Source organism: Rhincodon typus, chromosome 6, assembly GCF_021869965.1.
Source record: "Rhincodon typus isolate 14 chromosome 6, sRhiTyp1.1, whole genome shotgun sequence".
Lineage (NCBI taxonomy): Eukaryota > Metazoa > Chordata > Chondrichthyes > Orectolobiformes > Rhincodontidae > Rhincodon > Rhincodon typus.
This window is the reverse complement of record NC_063337.1, coordinates 5,467,665-5,489,720: the sequence shown is the minus strand read 5'-3', so window position 1 is coordinate 5,489,720 and position 22,056 is coordinate 5,467,665. Positions and strand designations below refer to the sequence as shown.

Below are 22,056 nucleotides of genomic sequence, written 5' to 3'. Positions count from 1 at the left end.
TGTGCCTCCAACAACACTCGGGAATATTGACACCATTCAGAACAAAGCAACCCACTTGTTTGGCACTACATCCACAAGCGTCAACTCCTGCTGATGCTCAGTAGCGGCAGTGTGTACCATCAACAAGATGCACTGCAAAAATTCACCAAGGCTGCTCAGACAGCACCCCCCAAACCCATGGCCACTTCCATCAAGGACAGAGGTAGCAGATACTTGAACAACACCACCTGCAAGTTCCCCACCAAGCCACTCCCCATCTTGACTTGGAAATATATCACTGTTCCTTCACTGTCACTAGGTCGAAACTTGGAAACTAACAGCTGTGAAGAGATCTGCAGCATTTCAAGAAGGCAGCTCTCCACCTTCTCAAATGCAATTAGGGATGGACAATAAATGCTAGCCTAGTCAGAGACACTCCTATCTTGTAAACAAATAAAAACCTTGAGTCCTCCAAAACAAAATGCATTTATGTGGCATAGTAAAGTGGTCAAAGATGCTTTGTGAACATTATTGAACAAGATTTGGCACTGTGCCATACGAGATGATGTTCAGGTAGAGAAATGTCAGGAGAGAAAGTGGAGCTTAGGACCTGGAAAACTGAAGTCACAGCTCCGCATGATGGACAGTGAAATTCAGGAATACACACAAGATGTTTGGAAAAGTGTAGCAGTTGAAGAGTATAAGGATGTATACTGTTAAGGCTACAAAAAGACTTGTGATGGGGTGGGGAAGAATGAATTCAGATTTCAAAATTCTTTCAGCTGATAATCCAGTGGAACAGCTGAAAAGGATGATGAGTTCACCATGTTTAGGATAAATTTTGCAACATGACTATTTGCTATAATATATTTTCTTTTAATTTGTCGCAAGACTTTAATCATATTAGTGTTTTTACTGATGAAAGTGCTCCACTTATTTCCTTCACACAAAAATCATGATTTGACAGCCATCTGTGGTTGCACAAAAAATAATCCAGCACCTTGCCATTCTGGGCTTTGAACAAATAAATTTGAAGTTCCAGAAACCGTCAAACGCCTGTAGGAGTAGTAACAAATCTCTGAAGGCAGCATTCAACTCCTTTTGGCTGAAGTACACACAAGGTGAATCTGCTTGAAGTTCAGAATGCTCAGCAATTGTATAGTTTTTAGCTGAGAGCCAGTGATCTGGAGTTGGATGATAGAGATTGAAAATAAAATGTACATGCGTAGTGCAGAAAAGAAAACCATGTCACTGCCTTCTAACATTAAAATGGCTGCTGTAAATACAAACCCGGAAAAAAGTGGGGTATACTAGGATGGAAAAGGAAATGGTTCAGCTTTTATTTAAATTCATTGCAATTCATGTTTTATACTGAATGAGTAATAAAAACTCTAGTCAGAAAAGTTGCATTGTTTTATTGTACAAGTGTAAAGCAGATTTTGTCATAGTGTATGTTTTTGAATTATAAAATCAAGTTTTAAGTAGTAAAAGCTTTATTTCATTGTATTCTGAAGGGCACCTCTTTGAGACACAGGCTCATAGAAAAATGTCCTCTTCGGTTAAGTATACAGGCAGCCTTGTATCTATTAGACTTGAAGAGGAAGTGAGTGAGCAGCATCCGAGGTCTCCTCTTCCTTTGGGCGCTTGCTCACTCCCCTGCTCGTTTAGTGTGTACTATAAGCATTTCTCTCTGTTCCTGTTAGCCAAACTCTGCACTGGAAAACATGCACAAGCACCTCTTTAAAAGCATTGTTGAAACAACACTTTATATACAACAGCATTGAGTATCATTGTATAATAACTTAGGGGTGGGTTCGATGAGAAGGGGACCCGGATAAAACATTTTCAGAAACCACTAGATCAGAAACTTTAACCACTTCAGATGCTAGCACACCTAATTCCTATAACATCTGGTTGAAATGTGTCAATATTAACATGCAAGTACTTTACAATCCTGTGACTTTTATAGCAATGCGGGCAGTTGCTTTGCCTTCGGCCAGTCTCAAATGCCATACTGACTCGGGAGTTGGGTTCCTTGCTTACAGCCAATACAGAAGGTCATCGAATTTCAGATTTTCAAAAACATGTCTTCATTTTCATTTCAAAGTCTTAACAATATTTATTTAATTGTACTGTGACCACTGCCTACGTGGGCTTTAAAATGTTCACTCTTATCACAATTTAACACCGAAAGTTTTCAAACCAAACGCTTTAGTATAAGCAGGACATCTGCCCAGAGGGGCAATCCTCACAGTTGGCCACTCATGTGATGGCATGCCTATTCCAATTTGAATTAGATTTTTGTAAACTATACCCAACCTGTTGAGGTTGTGTTTGTGCCAATTATGCAGCTTGTGTTTAGTTGCAGATGTTTGGCTGTTTTAGCCACTCTAGCTCTGAAATTTAGAAAGCAGCAATGTTACGCATTACCCGACCTTCACTACTCAAAGGACTTTTTGAAGACTTCGACTCTGAAATTACGCATCTTTTTGCCAGAAGTTTGAACTATTGTAGTTTAAAATAACTCCAATACAATAGCTGCTCTCAATTATATTGCCTTTGGGGGCCATAAGAAAAGTGCATTACAAAGAGAGACAAGTTATTAGAAGAGGCGATTTTTCTAAACTGTTATTAAGGGAGTCATAAACTGTGCATTAGTATATTAAGAGCTGTGATAAATGGAAGGCCGTCCTTTGGAGCTTGTGTTTGCTCAGAGGGCATGTTGCTGATTCTGCTTTGGCTAATGGTGAGAGGTCCTAAGTGTACGTACAGGACAAGTATTAGGTACCTTCAACTACCAACAAGGGCATTAATCTGTTTCAGTTGTGTTAATGCTGTTTGTGGTACCTTGCGATGCAGAAGTTAGGTACTGCGTTTGCCTGGGTAACACATAACTACAATTACTGTGATTTGCTGGCTTTGGCACAGTTTGAGGACCTGTCATGAAAATTTTTGGTGCACTCTTAACTCGTGGCCAATTTTGACGTATGTTCAGCAGCAGAAGAATTCAAACAAAACTGGCTTCGAGTAGTGTTATCCCACAGATGGTATCTGAACTTGCCAGAGTGATGACTCTTCACTCCATCTTCTGCACAGATATAATTGCTTCCTGTGGGGACTTAGAGAGGATAAGCAAACTGACCATAGCATCATGGTACAGGCAGCCATTGAAGTTGGAAGAATAAAGAGAGATGTCATAATTGGTGATAGTAGGGTTAAGGTAGTAGACACAAAAACAGATTGCTGCAAAAGCTCAGCAGGCCTGGCAGCGTCAGTGCAGTGAAATCAGTTAACATTTCGTGTTCAGTAACCCTTCCTCGGAACTGAGCTTTTCCAGCAATTTCAGTTTTTGTTTCTGATTTACAGCATCTGCAGTTCTTTTGGTTTTTTTCGCTAAGGTAATAGACACTGTTCTCTGTGGCCAGGATCAAGAGTCCTGAAGGCTATGTTACCTGCCCACTGCCCAGGTTCAGGATATTTCATCTGGGTTGAAAAGGAACTTGGAGTGGGAAGGGGAAGATCCAGTCTGGGTCTGGGTGGGATGCTCTGAGTGTCGGTGTGGACTTGTTGAGCTGAAGGGCTTGTTTCCACACTGTAGGGATTCTATTCTATGATTATCATGGATCACACATATACCAACAGTATAGGTAGAAAGAGGAAAAAGGTTCTGCTGAATGAACATGAGCAGTTAGGGGCTAAATTTAAAAAGCAGAGCGAAAATGGTGACAATCTCTTGATTACTACCTGACCCACAAAGTAATTGGCACAGAGTCAATAAGATTAAGGCAATAAATGTGTGGCTCAAAGATTCAAGTCTGCTCCACCATTCAGTAGGATCATGGCATTCATGGCAGCTCCCTCTTTCCCCAGTCACGTGCCAGTGTGATGAGCTGTGAGGTAGAGGGTTCAGTTGCATGGAACCTAGCTCAAATCAAAATGTAAGTACGCAATGCCAGTCAACACTCGGGTATAATATACCTTCAACTATCAAGGTTAGAATATTTTCTAGTCAACTTGTTCAAAGATGTTATTACACACCTCTGGAGCAGGTGGGACCTAAACCCAGGCCTCTTAGCTCAGAGTTGGGAACATTACCAGTGCACTACAAGAGCCCTCATCTTCAACTATCAATGTCAAGATCGCTAATCTGTTTCGGTTGCCTCTATTAGCCAACTGTTGTACGTTAAATGAGTCAACTATCCTCTGAAATAGCCTCACAAACCACACCATTGTATTTGAGAAGGTGTCGCCACCTTTTTGAGAGCTGCTTGGGATGCGGCAATAAATACCAGACTTGCTGGCAATGCATACGTTCCACGAATGCATTTAAGAAAGTGAAGAAGATCATTTGCTCCTTCTTACTTCATCCACAAGGCTATAGGGTTACCAGCTATACTGTGGGATCTTGCTGTGCTCAAATAAAATGCAGCATTTCCTGCATTACAACAGTGAATACGAAACTTTGACTGTGAAGCATTGAGTCATTTGATATCATGAAAAACAGAACAGAAATGGGTCCCCTTTTAACGAATTAGGTTTTCTACTTCACTGTTCTATCCAGGATGCTGTTCCATCTATTAATTACTCTTGGCAAATAAAAACTTGCTTGAAATTTTGTTGTCATCTTCTCACAATTTACTTTGGCTTAATCTTTTGGGTTGCTCAGTTTTTGCAACTCTCAATTTCACAGTTGAAAACACCCAAATTTTTTCCACTCTAATTCAAACTTCTGTCATTAAGGATCTTGTTTGTGCACCTCTTCGAGTACTTGAATGTCTTCCTTCTGTTTCAGTGACCAGACTGGATACCATGCCGGAGGTACAGTCTGATCAGAGTTCCATGAGAGTTTGCCCATGGCCTCCTTTGATTTGTAAACTAATCTGTACAACATTTCATATTGTAGTTGTGAATGATCAAAAACTTAATTCCCACTGGAGAATGAAACAGAACTTTGAATATATGATCTATTGACAATAATATGAATTTTTTTGCCTTTTTCTGATATTTCTAATACTGGCCCATAAGCATTGTGATAGCCCTAGCTGTAACCCTATTGCATTTGAAGGGGATTTCACGTGGAAGAGCCCATAAATGACTCTGTGCCTGGCCTTTGTATAATTGTATTTGGGGAAAAATGCATGGTTGAAGGCTACAACAGTAAGAAAATAATAAGCCTTCTCTTTGCATTTACAGCTAAGATATCAGCATGGCCTATCCACACCAGATCTCCGACAGACATTGCCTAACCTGAAAAGCTTCATGGAACAAGGGCTAATGGTGAGGTGGTAAGTATCCAGACGTTGCAGTTAAATCTTGTTGAAGGTAAATTGGGTTTAAACATTTGGTATTAAATTCAGCTTGGCACATTAAAATCAAAATCTGGTTGAAGAAGGTAATACAGTTATAAAACTAGTAAATGGTCAATATGCTCAGCAAACATATCCTTTTTAGTTAACAGATCAAGCTCACCTTTTTACCCTTAATTCCTTCTCTTTTCACAAAGATAACAATTTACCATTTTGAACTATATGTATCAGTTGCTGTCCCTGGTAACCTATTTGATGACTCTTGGCCCTTTGGTGGTGGTCTACATCAAACTTATGGGGGTCAGTTAGCTCAGTTGGCTGGAGAACATGTTGGCAATGCAGAGTGACACTAACAGAGCAGATTCCATTTCTGTACAAGCTGAGTTCACTGTGAGGGTGAGATAGTAGGAACTGCAGATGCTGGAGAATCCGAGACAACAAGGTGCAGAGCTGGATGAACACAGCAGGCCAAGCAGCATCATAGGAGCCCTTTTCTGAGGAAGGGTCTAGGCCCGAAACGTCAGCCTCTCTGCTCCTATGATGCTGCTTGGCCTGCTGTGTTCATCCAGCTCTGCACCTTGTTGACTTCACTGAGAAGGTCCTGCTTTCTCAACCTCCCTCCTTGCTTGAGGCATTGTGATTCTCTGGTTAAACCACCACCAGCCGCATTTGTCTAATGAGAGCAACCCCATGGTCCTCTGGGACTTTGGCAGCCTTGCATCTAACTTGTCTCTTCACAACCTATTGCAAAACTCTCTCACTTTGCATAGAAAAGCTCTGCTATAAATTTCCTCCTTGATTCTAGTTTTCTTTTCCTGGTGGTGGTAGTATAGATTCATTTGAGGGGAAACTTTATCAAGTACTAGAGGTATGTCGATGGGGTGAGGTGAAGTAAGATGAGAGGGGAGGCTCCTGTGGAGCATAAATTAGCATAAGCAGATGGATCAAAAGTGGTTTCTCTCCCTTGTAAAAACTCTGCGGTTTTAACTCTGCATTGTTTAATGCTTCACCTTGTCCAGCTGTCTCACAAAGCAGAAACTTCCTTTGTGTTAGTGCAGAGATACACACACAAAGTCTGTCTTGATACGTACATTGATGCTCATTGCTGTCATGTCCACTGGTAGGTGAACTGCCAGTGTCCAGGAGTACCTATTGTCCATTCCAAGTGTCTCTGTTTTCTATCAGCCCTAACTCTCTATTTGTGTCTGCTCTGCCGCCTTCTTTTGCAAGTTGCACAATTTACCTCTGCTCTGCCATGCCTAGTACTGGAAATGTGAAAAAATTAGAAATATAGACAGTAGGAGGAGGACTAGGCTATTTGAGCCATTCAGCCTGCTCCATCATTTGATATGATCATGGCTGATCATCCAACTCAGTCCCCTATTCCTGCTTTCCCCAATACCTTTTGATCCCCTTAGCCCAAAGAGCTACATCACTTTCTTCCATGAAAGAGTTCGATGTTTTGGCCTTGACCAATTTCCATTGCAGAAAATTTCACAGGCTCACCACATTTATCTCACTTTTTTAAATGATCTACCCCATGTCCTTAGTCTGTGAACCGTGGTTCTAGATTCCCTGGGCATCGGGAGCATTCTTCCTGCATTTATCCTGTCTAATCCTGTTAAAATTTTGTAGATTTCTGAGATTTCCCTCATTCTTCTAAACTCCAGTGAATAAAGTACTAAATAATCCAGTCTGTCTTCACATTTCATCTTCAAGCCCATGACTACTTCCATCTTGAAGGACAAGGGCAGCATGGGCACCTGCAAATTCCCCTCCAAGCCACTCACCATCCAGACTTGGAAATGTATCGCTGTTCCTTCAGCATCCCTGTGTCAAAATCATGAAATTCCCTCCCTAAGGACATTGTGGGTCTATCTACAGTGCATAGATTGCAGCAATTCCAAAAGGCATCTCACCACCACCATCTCAAGGGCAACTCAGCACAGGTAATAAATGGTGGCCCAGCCAATGACACTCCCATGCCACGAGACTCACCGTCCCAGAAATCAGTCAGGTAAACTGTCATTGCACTTCCTCTATAGCAAGAACGTTCTTCCTCGGCAAAGGAGACCAAAACTATGCACAGTACTCCAAGTGTGGTCTCACCAAGGCCTGAGCAATTGCAGCAAGACATCCCTGCTCCTGTACTCCTCGTCTCGCTGTGAAGGACAACATACCGTTTTTCACCTTCCCCATCTGTTGCACCTGCACGCTTACTTTCAATAGCAAGTGTACAAGGACAATAGCGTCTTGTTGCATCTACCCCTATCCTAATCCATTGCCGTTCAGATAACCTGCCTTCCTGCTCTTTCTACCAGAGTGGATAACTTCACATTTATCCACATTATACTACACCTGCTATGTTTTGCCCCCTTACTCAACTTGTCGAAATTACACTGAAGGACCTCTGTTGCATCTTCATAGTTCACCCTCCCATCCAGCTTTCTGTCGTCTGCAGTTGTGAAGCAATAAATTAAATGATCTTGTGCTTCACTTTCTCTTGTCCATATTACTGTTGTCTCTTTAAGAGTTTAATGGAATGCATGAACTGTTTACTAATAGATGACAGCCTATTGCAGATTGTTCTTTTATACTGAAAACCTTATTAAGTGCACAATGCCTCTTTCTTTTAATGCTTCCCGAATTGTTTCAGTGTTTTGTCAATATTTGTTTAAATAGGTAGGGAACTGGCAAATGCGGGGTTGAAAAACTTGATTCTGAATGTTAGATAGCTTTGCATTGATACGGTACTTTATCACATCTCTCAAACGTCTCAAAGCACTTCACAAGCAATGACTGGCTTTGAAGTGCACAGACTATTCTGTAGATAGGTGCAATAGTTAGTTTGCATACAGCAAGATCCCATTAAGATCAGGGATTAATGTACATTATAGTTTATTACTGGAGAAGCTGCCTGCTTATTTTTAATAGGAGAACTAGTTCCTGAAAAAGGCCATTCCCTTAAGTTTCCTGTACTTTCGCACATTGTCTTAGTAAACGAGAGTTATTATCATTTCTCCTGGGGAGATTTTTTCTCGGTGAATGTTATCACAAAACAATTTTTATGTATGACTAAGTAGGAAACCTGAAACCACTTCTTTGGCAACAGTATTTATTCATACCACTCAGTTGAAACAGCGTGGTTCAATATTAACTTCAGTTTTCCCCCCTTTGCCTCGTTGACCATCCCTTGCCACAAAAGGTGGTAGACCTTGGTATGTTGCGGTCTGATATGAGGTTGAGAATTTCCAGTGGGCAAGTTGCCTGAACCCTACACCGCCTCTTTGTGACAGTAACTGCATTTACATGTTACTTTGCCTTGTTTCTCAGTTTAACACCTGAATTATCATTAGAATTCATACTTTTATAAAACCAATGTGTTGCCTTTAAGATTTGGTTACATAATATTGGTGTTTAATGCCCCTCATCTGTACTTAAATAATAGTGCAGGCTTCAGTGAAGAGTTGGTCTATGTTGTTCAATTTGTCTGTTCAATCAGCTTCTATGCTGTATTCCATAAAAATGCAATGTTGGAGTTTGTGCAGTAACTGAAGCTATTTAGTATTGTGTACCAGTATGCAATAATGTGCATTTATAAAACACGAAACCTGATAAGTTTGATTGTTTACAGCAAGGCTTTAATACTTCTCATTGTGTTGGCCTTAGCTCAATGGTAGTACTCTCACCTCTCAATCATAATGTTGGAGGTTCTAATCTTACATCAGATACCTCCGCACGAAACCTAGGCTGATACTCCAAGCATAGGACTGAGTAAATTCTACAACTTCAGAAATGGTGGGTTTTTGCGCTGGAATGAGAAAATCCACTCTGTTCCCTCTGATCAAAGAACAAGGTTCTATGACAATTTGTTTTAAGAACTGGGATATTCTGGTAACCTGGTCAACATGAATCCCTCCATTGCATTCAGGACCTCCTGCCACCATTCCACTGTGGCTGCATTTTGCCAAATGTTTTTTGCTGCAAATCTCGAGGCTCCTTCCACAGCATCTTCCCCTGACCTCAGCACCTCGAAGGACAAGTATGGTAGATACAATAGAACACCACCTGCAAGTTCCCGTCTAAGCCCCACACCATCCTGTCTTGGAATTATATTGGTGTCCCTTCGTTATCACAGGATCAAAATCCTTGAACTCCGCTGTTAACTGCAGTGTGGGTGTACTTCACTGCACAGGCTGTAGTAGCTCAAGATGGTAGCAAGGCACTACCCTCTCGAGGATGGTTAAAGATGGGCAATATATTTTTGACAGTTACTGGTGCCATGAAAAAAGTAAAGACAGACAATCTTCTCGTGCATGTTAGTGGGAGATTACAAGTCTTGATTCTGGTGTGTTCGATCTGAGGTAGCAGTTCATGTGTATGCATATTTTACAAAAATGATACTGAGCTTTTGTCTCAGTTTTGAAGTTGTGTAGACCACTAAACAAGAAACTAAAATAATACACTTTCCGTCAAAGCCCTTGACTAAAGATTGTGCCAAGAAGTGCCAACAAATGCTCAGTTTGAATAATGATCTTCTGAGCAAATGTAGTTCAGATGTGTATTCAGAGACCTTGTTTTGGATTAAACATTGCTCTTGGAGGAGGAATATTTGCCAAGTATGTTAAATTTTGATTTGGAGTTACTGCAGTTCAAGGCGTGCACTCAACATACCAGAGCCGTATAAAAGTTACAGCGCAAGGAGAAGCCATTCAGCTCATTGTCTATGCCAAATAAATGAGTAGCTGTTCATTCCAATCCCATCTTCCAGCAGCTGGTCCATAGCCTTGCAGGTTACCACACTAGGATACAAAATGATTTGAAGGTTTATGCCTCCAAGCCAGACTGTATACACTTGAAAGGTCCAGGGTGAATATCCTCATGATGTAACGTGAAGGTAACTATGAAGACTTGAGGGAGAAGCTGACCAGAGTTGATCGGAAGGGAAGCCTAGCGAGGAAGATGGTGGAGCAGCAATGGCACGAGTTTCGGGGGCTAATTCAGGGGACACATCAGAAATTCATTCTAAGGAAGAAGAAACAAAATAAGCAGAGGATGAGGCAACCATGGCAGATAAGGGAAGTCAGGGACAGTGTAAAAGCAAAAGAGAAAGCATATGGTATGGTGAAGGTTAGTGGGAAGCCAGAGGATTGGAAACTTTTAAAAGTCAGCAGAGGAAAACTAAAAGAGCAATATGGGGGCAGAAGATGAAATATGAGCATAAATTAACTATTAATATAAAAGAAGATTAAAAGAGATTTTAACTATCCAAAAGGTAAGAGAGAAACAAAAGTGAACTTTAGACCACTGGAAAATGAGACTGGAGAAATGGCAGAGGAACTGAGCAGTTACTTTGCATCAGTTTTCACAGTGGTCAACACCAGCAGCATACCAGAACTTTGAGAGTCGGGGGTAAGAGGTGAGTGTAGTGGCCAACACGAAGGAGAAGGTGCTGGGGAAGCTGAAAGGGCAGAAGGTAGATAAATCACCCAGACCGGATGGACTACAGCTCAGGGTTCTGAAGCAAATAGCTGACGAGATTGTAGAGGTATTGCTGGTGATCTTTCAGGAATCACTGGAGTCCGGGAGGGTCACAGAGGACTGGAAAATGGCTAATGTAACACCCTGTTTAAGAAGGGAGGGAGGCAGAACACAGGCTGGTTAGTCTGACCATGGTCTTTGGTAAGACTTTAGAATCCATTATTGAGGATGAGGTTGTGGAGTACTTGGAAATCTTTGTGGTAAAACAGGGCTGAGTCAGTACAGCTTCTTCATGCCTGACAAATCTGTTAGAATTCTTTTGAGCATTCCTCACTATATAAAGGAAACATTCCAGTGGGTTGGAGGTCTGTAAACATTATACTTCATACCCTTTTTAAACAATGTATAGGCCAAATAATTGTAAGCGAGTCAGTCTGACTTAGTGATTGACAAAATATTGGATTAAATCTGATACAGGGTAAACTGTCACTTGGGCACGAATTAGTCAAGGAAAGTAAGCCTCTTGTTAAGAGAAGGTTGTCTCTTAATAACAATGTAGTTTTTGGGAAATAACAAGGAGAATTGATCAGAGTAGTGTAGTACGTGTTGTCTACATGGTTTTTAGTAAGGCATCTGCTAGCCTGGAGTCACTGACCAGCTTAAATATTTGAAGATCTTTGTGGGGAGACGAAGATGGATGAGAGTCATTTCCTGATGTGAATAAATTCAGCCACTTCAACAAATATCAGAACAAGATCAACTGAGCAACCATTTTTTTTTTGCTTGAGATGCCAACATTCAGCAAATCATAGTGAACTTCAGTGCACCTCCACCATCCATTCCCATCCAAAAATACCTGGCTAAACTGCACTCTGTTATCATTGATTGTGTTTCCCTGTATCTTGAGAAAGGAAAAAGTGGAAGAAGAGGGTAAACCTACATTAAAAATGAAGCAGGCTAAACCTATTTGTAGAAATAATGAATGTGGCCCAGGAATAGATTTCAGATTTTCTGCTTGTGCTGGTTTCTACTAGGCTTTATCTGTGATTTTCTGTGTAATTTCCCAGCCTGTGGGATTTCTAAGGTTTCCCCTCTTGCTGGGCAGTGATAGTAGATAGAGAAATCCCCTTACAATACTTGTAAATGTTTAATTGAGACATGTCACTACAAGAGTGAGTCCTGGAGTGAGAGGACTGACGTGAAGAGAGCTGGGTCGGTTAGAACCATATTCACTGGTGTTGAGAATAATGAGGGATAATCTCGTAGAAACATGTAAGATTCTAACAGGACAAGACAGGGTAAAAGAAGGATGGATTTCCGGATGACTACAGCGTCTAGAACCAGGGACCAAAGTCTTAAGCATACAGGGTGAGCCATTTAGGACTGATGAGAAATTTCTTCACCGAAACAATGGTGAACCTTTGGTACAGAAAAGGATTGAGGCCAGAACACTGAATGTTTTCAAGAAGGAAATAGATATAGTTCTTGGGGTTAAGGGGATCAAAAGGTTTGGGAAAAAGTGGGACCAGGGTATAGAGTTAGATGACCAGCTGTGACCATATTGAATGGCAGAACAGGCTCAAAGGTCCAAATGGGTCGTCTACTATTATTTTTTTGTTTCTATGCATAGGGCTGTGTGGATTGTAGAGCACAAACAGATCCAGTCAGTTTGTACTGGAGTTTATAGAAACATAGAAAATAGGCCCAAGAGTAAGCCGTTCGGCTCTTTGAGTCTGTGCCATCATTCAGCATGATCATGGTTGATCATGCGATTTCAGTATCCCATTCTCGTTTTATCTCCATGTCCCTTGATCCCTTTAGCCTCAACGGGCCCATCCAGCTCCCTCTTGAATGTATCTAATGAACTGGCCCCAACAGCTTTTTGAGAGAGAGAATTCCACAAGTTCACCATTCAGAGTGAAGAAATTTTGTCGTCCTCTCAGTCCTGAATGGCCTACCCCTTATTCTTGGACCTTGACCCCTAGTTCTGGACTCCAGTGAGTACAAGCCCAGTTGATCCAGTCTTTCTTCAAACGTCAGTCCTGCCATCCTGGAAATCGGTCTGATGAACCTTTGCTGGACTCCTTCAATAGAAACAATGTACTCCTTCAGACCAGGAGACCAAAACTGCACATAATACTCAAGGCGTCATGTTCCCCTTGAGCTCCTTCCACCTTTTCTCATCGAATAAATTGAATTTTTTAACAATCTATATTCATTTCTCCCTCAAATGCTTGTCTAAATGAGATGACCAAAGCACTGCCGTGGAAGTGGAAATCATCTGGAATTCATGAGATAGAGAAAGTCCTTGTAATACTTCCAACTTTTCATCTTGTCACTACCCATCTGGGATAACCATGCACATAATTCGCTTACTGGAATGCAAGAAAGCATATACTTGACATTGTTCTGAGGAAGGGTCACTGGACTCAAAATGTTAACTGATTTTTTTCTTCACAGATGCTGCCAGACCTGCTGAGCTTTTACAGCAACTTCTGTTTTTGCTCCTGATGTACAGAATCTGCAGTTCTTTTGGTTTTCACTTGACGTTGTTATTTGTTTTGTGGAGGAAAATGACTACTGTTGTTGTGCAACAACGGTGTAGTGAAGTTAGTTGTTTTTGAATAGCCTAACGTTTGTTTTAAGTGTACTCAAATGAATTAATGTTTTCAAGATGATGGATAGAAATGACTGTGCATGCAAAACATAGCTGTTAATGGCCAAAAAAAACCCATTTACACAGGAGCATTATGCTCCCTAATCTAGTAACCTGCTGATTTTTAACATTCTCATCCTTGCTTTCAAATCTCTTCACAATCTTGCCACCCCCAGCCCCAGAATCTTCCAAGACCTCTGAGGTCCATCAGTTATACCTTCTTGAACATCCCTGTCCTTGATTGCTTCAACATGGGACCCCATGTCTTCAGTAACTCGGGCCCTAAGCTGTAGAATTTCCTGTCTAATGCTCTGTCTCTGTATCTTCCTTTCATCTTAAAGTGCTTCTTAAAACCTACCTCTGACCAACTGTGGCTTAATATTTCCTAGTATATCGTTCAGCTTTGCTCCTGTGAAGTGCTTTAAGATGCTTTTGAAACTGCTCTGTAAATGCAAGTTATTGTTGTGATAATGTAGCAAAATTATATGATTGGTAGATCTTATGTATTCCAAATTAATTGGTTCTTTTGTTCCCCTCTTTGAAGCGATCGACCTCCATCTAGTGCAATTCCTGTACCTCGAAGATACGCGACCAGCACATCTGCAGGATCAGATACAGCTTTCCACAGTAGAGAGGCAGCTTCTCCAGAAAGGGCTTGGAGACAGTCACATGGAAACTCTGAACAAGATCAGCCCCCAAGCTACAACACAGCAATAGCTCATGCTGTAACTCTTGAGGCACAACCAGAAGGTGATAGCAAAGTGCATACTTCTTCAGCATTGGAAGTTTCAGATGATTCCTTTAAAGGTGGAGATCGGGAGAATGGAATGCATAGCAATGAAAATGGCGTGGTTTATGAAACGGTCCAGCCACAAGAGGTTATCACTGAGCAGCCATCTGAGGTGAATGGAATGACTACGCTCAGTGTGCATACAGGCAGCACCAGTAATATACCAACAGGTGACTTAAGCCACTCCATGGGTGGCAGCGTCTTCTGCTCTGTTGAGCGGGCCGAGGAGATCATAGGCATGGAAGCCACTGGCTTCAGTTCAGATGAGCAGCTGGAAGGATTCTGCATTCCTGTTGATCACGCCGTGGCAGTAGAGAGTGATGACCAAGTTTTGGCTGAGCTCGATGCTGAAGGATTTGAGGAGTTCTCTAGGAGGATCTGTGCACTGAATGAGAATGTCTCAAGTTTCCGTCGGCATCGTAAGGGCTCTGAGAAATGAGACCATGCTGCCCACCGTGAATACTGAGGCAAAATGTAGACATAAACTGGAGTGGAAGAGCAAATTGCACTTCTTTTTGAGATGATTTGTAACAATGAAGTTATCAACATTGTTGCTATTCTCATGGTGAGATGGGGAGAAAGCAGATGAGGATCAAAACCTGATGCAGTGTAAATGCTGGGGTCCCAGATGGAGGTCCACTCACATAAGAGATGAGATGGGGCAGTTTACGTAGATCATGGCTTAGTGGATTGACTTCATGCCATCCATGGCTGCCTGTTTGCATCACCCTCTCATGATACTCCATCAGACCTGCAAGCTGGCATCCTTCCCAACCAAATAGAATCAGTCCTTTCCCGATAACTGCAGAATTTGATCCCTCCTTGGAGGGGTGGAAAACAGGGAGTGAATCCCCTTTTTACTGGAACTGAGATTGTGACCTCCCATGTTTGCCAAACAGAATATGTGCAATGATGTTACGGGATAGAGTTGTTTTGAAATGATGTGAAATTTCTGAATCCTTCAATTTTCTCCTCACATTGGGAGCTTGCCATATGCTTTTTGATGAGATGTCCTGGAATAATCGAACAGTTTAGATAAGTATGATGTTAAAGCTGCATTCCTGAAATCGATTCATTGTAATGGGGGGTGGCTGGGGTTTAAAAAAAATTGCTGGAAGTGCCGCAAGTTAAAATCCAACTAGGCAGAAACCATTTTGCTGAGAGTGACAGTGTCCTGACTGAGCAGCTCAAAATATCAAGTGCGTATGGTTGAATTTAAGTTGCCATATACTGCCTATTTTTGCTATTTTTTTGATAACACATTGTGCAGGCTCAGGTACAGTTTAGCTGTTGATTTCAGTCTGAATTTCTATCCTTCACAGCCTTCATCTGCCTACAAACTAAATCAGGGAAAATACTCTGAACTGATTATTTAGAACTTAAAAGTGAATGATGGTTGGTTATTCATTGACTTTGAGCTCCTCACCATTTCCCTTCCAATCCTTCACTTACAAAAAAATCTTCAGTTTATTCTGAATTGAACTTGTGAAATGTTGTTTAATAGACCCAGTATTTTATAGTGTGGGCACTTACATTTTGGCACACCAGCTGTAGGAAACTGTTCTTCTGCTTCTCTAGCTTACCTATGTCTCTACCTGTTGTCCAGGTGGCCCTAAGTTCAGCACTGCTTCCTACCTGTTTTGGACTTGTTCAAAGAATACCAGTATAGATGAGAAAAGCAATCACTATTTTTCTGGCACTGTTAAAATTATTGAAGGAATAATTAATTTTAAAAGTTACTTATGTAGCCCAGTTGGATTTGATCTGCACTGAATGCAGTAGCAGCTGGGATTAAGTTGCACTGGAGTAAGCTTGCTAAGATAACAAAGACATTTTTCAGTTAAAATTAATAGCTCCCATTACTTCATACAAAGAATTCAATCAGTCTGAGATTTTTTTCTCCCTTCTTCCCACTCGCTTTAAGAATAAAGCTAAAATATAAGTCACTGAAGATCCAGAGGATAAGTGAACAAAGCATTTGGTGACCCAAACGTTGACCCATTGCAAAGAATTAAACAAATTATTGCATTCAAGTATTAACTCGTTGTGCAGTCTTTGAACTGGAATCTCTTCTAGCTCATTTCCCACTGACACTTTCTTTTAGTTGTAATGCTGATGTTATTGCCCAGAGCGTAATGTGTATTGCAGTTTCCCTGTCCGACCACTGCCTTTGGGAGCCTACTTGTTGCAGCAGTATGCCCTTTGCACGAGTTGGGAAATGAGCTATGAAATCAGTGTTTTGTGTTCCTGAGGGAGATGGGTTGTCCTTGCCTCCTTGCTGCATGTCAGAAGACCACGTTAAACTAAAACAACCTGGTTCTCTGGGAGAGTGAAGGCTTTCTTTCTGCTTCTCACACCCACCTGAGCCCCCCTCAACAAAAACCCACAGTAGAGTAACTGAAATGCTGCTTGTAGGCCCCTGTGATCATAGTGTAGCATTGCAAAGAGTGGCCATTCAACAGAGCATTGATTGACAATTTTTCAGAAAGACCGGTAAACACGGCATTAAAAATATAGATATTATGAATGCGTTTATTTCAGTTTCGTCAGTACTATAACCTTTTAATGTTGTATTGATGCACACTGTTGGTACGGCTCTAATTTAAATATGCATAACATTGTTTTATCTGATAGTTGGCTGAGCAGATTGGTGCTCAGGGTTTCCCTAGAAATCATTTGTGATGAAATGCTGCACGATACACAAGCTCCAACCTGATGATATGAGCAAATCGGGTGGGAAAGGTTAAAATAGTAACTGTCTCTATGTTCTCATTCTATGAGGCAGTGACATACTAAGGTGCTAATGTGTTCCTCGTCTTTGCAAACGCCATGACTCTTGATTCCTATTTTGTGACATGGATACATGAGGTCTCCTGGTCACACAGTAATTTTTCAGAGAATTTAAATCAATAAGATACTGAATCTTTACTTTGACAGTTGTATTTCCATAACCAGGGCCATTTCTTCAGTGGACCGTCTCATGATTTTTAAATGGTTCGGTATCTCTTCACAATACCCCACCATAGCTTTTTCTGTTTTTTTAATTTTGCCAGTTTTGTTGTGGGAGCATATTTTATTTTCATATCTTAAAAACCTCACCCGTCACTTTAATGTGCTGATTGATTCATTGATACTTTGAATTGTCCGCTGGTGACTAATTAGAGTGACTGGTAACTTATGCTGACAATATCCCCTGGGAAAACTGGTGCTCAAATTGGTATTCAGTCCCAGTCCAGACTTCCAGCACCAGAGATGATATTTGAGCTCGGCTTTACACATGCTTGAAACTGTGCACTGACACCTCCTTGCTTTAACCAGCCGAGTACGATCCATGTTCATTCTGCATATACTTCAAGAGCCTATTCGCAGAAATTTGCCCCTTTTCAAAATGCCCCCTTCCAACCATTCATAGCATAATGCTTGGATACGAAGCAAATGTAACCAATAACTATCTCCTACAGTTAAAGCTGCTGTCAACAAATAAGTTGAGCAGCAAGGACATTGTTAGGATGGAGTCATTTTCTCAGCAATTGTAATTAAAGCCTGTAATCTCATTGTAGTATTGTCTGCATCATTCAGTTCTGGCAGCACATAAGATGGTTCAGATACAGGGGCATGCTGCCCATTCCTGGCTTTATTAGGAGGGAAGTGATGCATTAATTCATAGTTCAAGCATTACAAACTTGCATTTTGTTTGAGGATTTGTGATAACATTGATAACATTCTTAGGTTTTTGTGCTTTGCATCATTCAAACACCACATCCTATATTCCCTTGTAATCTACTTCACTACTATGGTTCCCCTTGACTTCTGGTCACCCACGTCCAAAATCGTAGTTTTTTTGTGAATTGCAACATGCTGATTAGAGATTGGTAGTTCCATTGGTTGATGTAGTGTGTGTCAACGTCTTCATGCAGATTTCAAATAATTAGAATAAGGAGTGTTCTTCCAGTGGCTTTTAGGTCCCCGTGGTCGATGTTTTGTATGTTGGTGACCTATTCCAGAATGGCTAGGGGGTACCACGTAGGAGTGACTAAATATTTGCCACGTGTTAACAGTTAGTTGAAAGAAGCCGTGGGAAGATGCCTGGAGTTGGAATAGTGGAGAAGGCACTGTTAGTGTATAGTGAACTTTCAGTGTGGTTTATGATGAAGTTTAACATAGCTCAAAACCACCAACAATAAAAGGCAACCTGGTGTGATGTTCAGAAATACTCGAGGTATAAAGAGAGGGAAAGAGCACTATAACTTTACCCTTTCCCCTCATTGACATTGCAATTAGAACTTTAAGCTCCATCTGTTACTTTGAGTAGACTACATAAGAGCGCGAACTTTCAATAGAAGTTATGATTGCAACCAAATTAATAAAGTAAAGGTGACTGGTGTGATATTGAGCTATGCTTTCTTCACCCTATTACTCCTTAAATTGTGTTGAAATAACAAGAGGATAGGAAACCTCACATTTAAAACTAGCTGGTGTCTTACTTCCACCTATGCATTCTTGTCATTTTTGCTGTAGTTCTGTAAATCACCTGTATACTTCAGTGGATGTTTCTCTTTTATATCTATTCCAACAGTTAAAGGTGCCACTTATTGGGATCTTTAGAGAATGGTCACCATGGGATCTGATTTCATGGAATAAAAGCTTTATTTTTGATGGATTGGTTCTGAACTTCAAGTTGCCTAAAGTCCTTCTGTACTTAATGGTGTCTTAAGCTTCGCATTGTACGCAGCAGAAAGACTGGGCTCGAAGCTTCAATTCAACACTGAGAAGACTAATTGCGTTAATCTTCTCTTCCCCTTCTGTTAAATATGGCCTGTCTTATCCCTTTCAATTAAACCTGCTCCATGGTGCATGTATTTCAAATCAGGTACTAGCACGCATCCAAACTGCCCATGAACTGTTAAAGAGCAAGCAGTAGTCACCTTCACTCCTGAGCTTTCATTTTATTCATGGTATTACTAATTGAAAAATATAAACTCTTCCTCCCATCAAAAGCAGGAGATGGTCAAGAACAGCAATGATAGTTAACTGTGGAAGAGGCAAGGTGGTGAATCAACTTTTCTTGATTTTCATATATATTCTTCCCAAATTTGAGGGCAGAATTCTGTCTGGCACTACCTGTGCTAGTGATAGAGTGTGTTGCACAGCTGTTGGGTTTGTACCATATTGAACATCACAAGGTTTCAAACTGGTTTCGATTCCAAAATCTGACCTGCTGTATGTTTTCCTTAACTGGCTTCCACCTGCAGAGATTCTAAATGAAAGTTTCTGAGCTGCTGTACCGAGACTATTCTAGATTCCCCTAGCCGGGTTGCTTGGCTTTTGCACAGCATCAGCATCTCCATCTCCATCTCAGATTGGTCATGCTCTGGAGAGATTTCATCAGATGCCCTCGAACTGCCCACCCCACATGCCCCCATCTCTTAACGAGTCAGTCCTCTCAATGCACTGCCTTTCCTCAACTAAAAAAGCAAGCAGACTTTTCATTGCCTGATATGGGAGCTTAATGACTGTCAGTTCATAAAGATCCTCTTCCCTTGCCACATCTCCAATATTTTCATATTTAAATGCAAGCATGTTCAAACCAATGATTAAAATGTAAAATTTATTTCCTATATCTCTGTGTCAACCTGCAGCAATGTCCTGAAGACAACCTTCAGTTCCAGTTAGCCATCCTCGTCTTGCACAATATTAATACGTCAGTTTTGATGTCTCACTGTACAGGCTGATGATTGACTTTCAAGCCCAATATCATTTAGTTTCCTTTGATCTTATGCACTTATTTCAGTTAAGGTGACTTTGATGTCCTCCCATTACCCGTGCATTTCCCCAGTCCGCTCATATGAGCAAACCCAACAGCTAATGGGGTTTGGCCAAGTTCATGTTTCCCCGAGTGCAAGCGGCCGTTGAGGCAACATAACCAATTCCAGACCTCCCAGCCCTTAATCTGGGAACCATGCTTCCAAAGCTGTCCTCCTCTTCCTGCACTACATAAAAGGTTCTGCACGTATGCTCAAGGCATGTGTGCAGGGATTATCTCGACATCAAATTGAGGCTCATTTAGGGGTAGACTTCATTCAGTTCATTTTGTATCAGTGAGCAAGGGAGGAGCAAGAAACTGGACACAGTCAACTGAACTGGACACAGAATGGGAGATAGGAACCACGAGATTGTTTGTTTGGGTCATCCACGCAGGAGGGAACATAAAATCGTATGTGTCTCTGTGTTGAGCAGGAAGAAACATTGCTGAGCCAACTGTGTGTAGCTTAGCTATCCTATTTTGAAATGGTGTTACACACCTGTTTGACATTGGCGGGTGGGTGGAATCTTGAAACACTGAATGGAGTTGCTCCACTGTCATGAACTGTTAAATGCACACTTTGTAATGATGTTTTAATTAGAACTGTCTGCGAATCTGATCTCTGAATGAAGCAGAAGAACAAAGACAATGTAATGATGTACAGAGCAAGTACCATATGGATTTGAAGTTTGCCCATTTCATCACACTGGCATTTTTGCCGAAATCACTGAACAATTCGTAGCCACGTGCTCCTTTATCCTGACATCCCCACTCCCCCTTTTCACACATTTCCTTTTTAATCTTTTCCTTGTTTCTATTTATTAAAGAAAAAAAAATCAGTTTATTTAATTAGTTACTCCAAATGCAAACAGTAAATGGCTGTAGTCATTTGCAAAACGTATTCACATACTTGCTAATGATTCAAGTGTCAATGAAAATAATTCTGGTAAGCAAAATTGAATAAAACATTGTTTTACCATTACCTGTGTGATTCCTCAATCTTTAAAAATTCTGTTTCAGGATGTGGTTACCACTGGCATTTATCGTCTGTCCCTGAATTGCTTGTCAGGCAGCTTCAGAGGGCAATTAAAAGCTAACTACTGGTTTTAAATGTTTTTATTCACCGAATGCGTGTCGCAAGCATGTATTGTCTGTCCTTAATAGCCCATGGGCTGCTGGCTTCACGACAACTGGCTGGCTTGACTCTGGCTATTTCGGAGGGCATCTGAGAGTCAGCCACATTGCTCAGGGTTTGGAGTCACACACCGGTCAGACCAGGAAAAGACAGCCGATTTTCTTCCCCAGACAGCATCGATAAACCACAAGTCAACAGCTTCATTGTCAAACTCTTAAACTGGCATAATGGGGTTTGAATGTGTTACTCTGGATCACTTATCCAGCCTTTGGTTTCCTCATCTAATTACATAACCACAATCCTTATGTTGTGTTCGCTTTCTTTGTTGTATAATGAACGGGCTACATTTCGAAATGCTGTTTTAGTGAATGTTATTTCTAAGATGTTTATCATGTTGGTGATCAGTTACTACATTCAAGCTGCAATTCTTCATGATCTGAAAGAGCTAATATCTTTTACACTTGCACTGATTTAACAATGTGGAGGTCTGGCAATTAAATGATTTGTATATTTTAAGTGGGATCTCCATGATGCCTTTTGTCATAGAATATTACAAATCACTGCAGGTTCCAGCTCTGCAACTAGAGCTGTTTGCTGTTGACTATTTTTTATTGGCTCCATATTAAGTCCTTTGAAATTATACAATTACCACCGTGCTCCCCTCCCACCACACCACCACCACAGCAACTTTTATACAAAGGAATTAACATGTGCCAAGTACTGTTGTAGGGAAAATAAATAATCTAACTTCCTCCTTTGACAGGATATCACTGTAGAATTAATGGCCTGTTGTTGCTGTTTAGCTAAACTATGCAAATAGTCTTTTCAAACTGTATTATTTTTGAAAACCATGAGCTTGCTTCCAATAAAAATAACCACACTTCCTCACTTTCTTTACTTCAATAG

General features: G+C 41.0%; 1 protein-coding gene across 1 annotated transcript in view; it reads left to right on the top strand.

Moving 5' to 3' along the window:
* The window catches only part of uvrag (UV radiation resistance associated gene), a 242,413-nt gene extending 221,572 nt beyond the window's left edge, over nucleotides 1-20,841 (top strand). Inside the window, exons 11-12 of the mRNA XM_048598464.1 lie at nucleotides 5,173-5,264; nucleotides 13,967-20,841. Coding sequence (XP_048454421.1) covers nucleotides 5,173-5,264; nucleotides 13,967-14,651 — 777 coding nt within the window. The 3' untranslated portion in view covers nucleotides 14,652-20,841. The remainder of the gene's footprint in view (nucleotides 1-5,172; nucleotides 5,265-13,966) is intronic.
* Nucleotides 20,842-22,056: the final 1,215 nt, after the last annotated feature.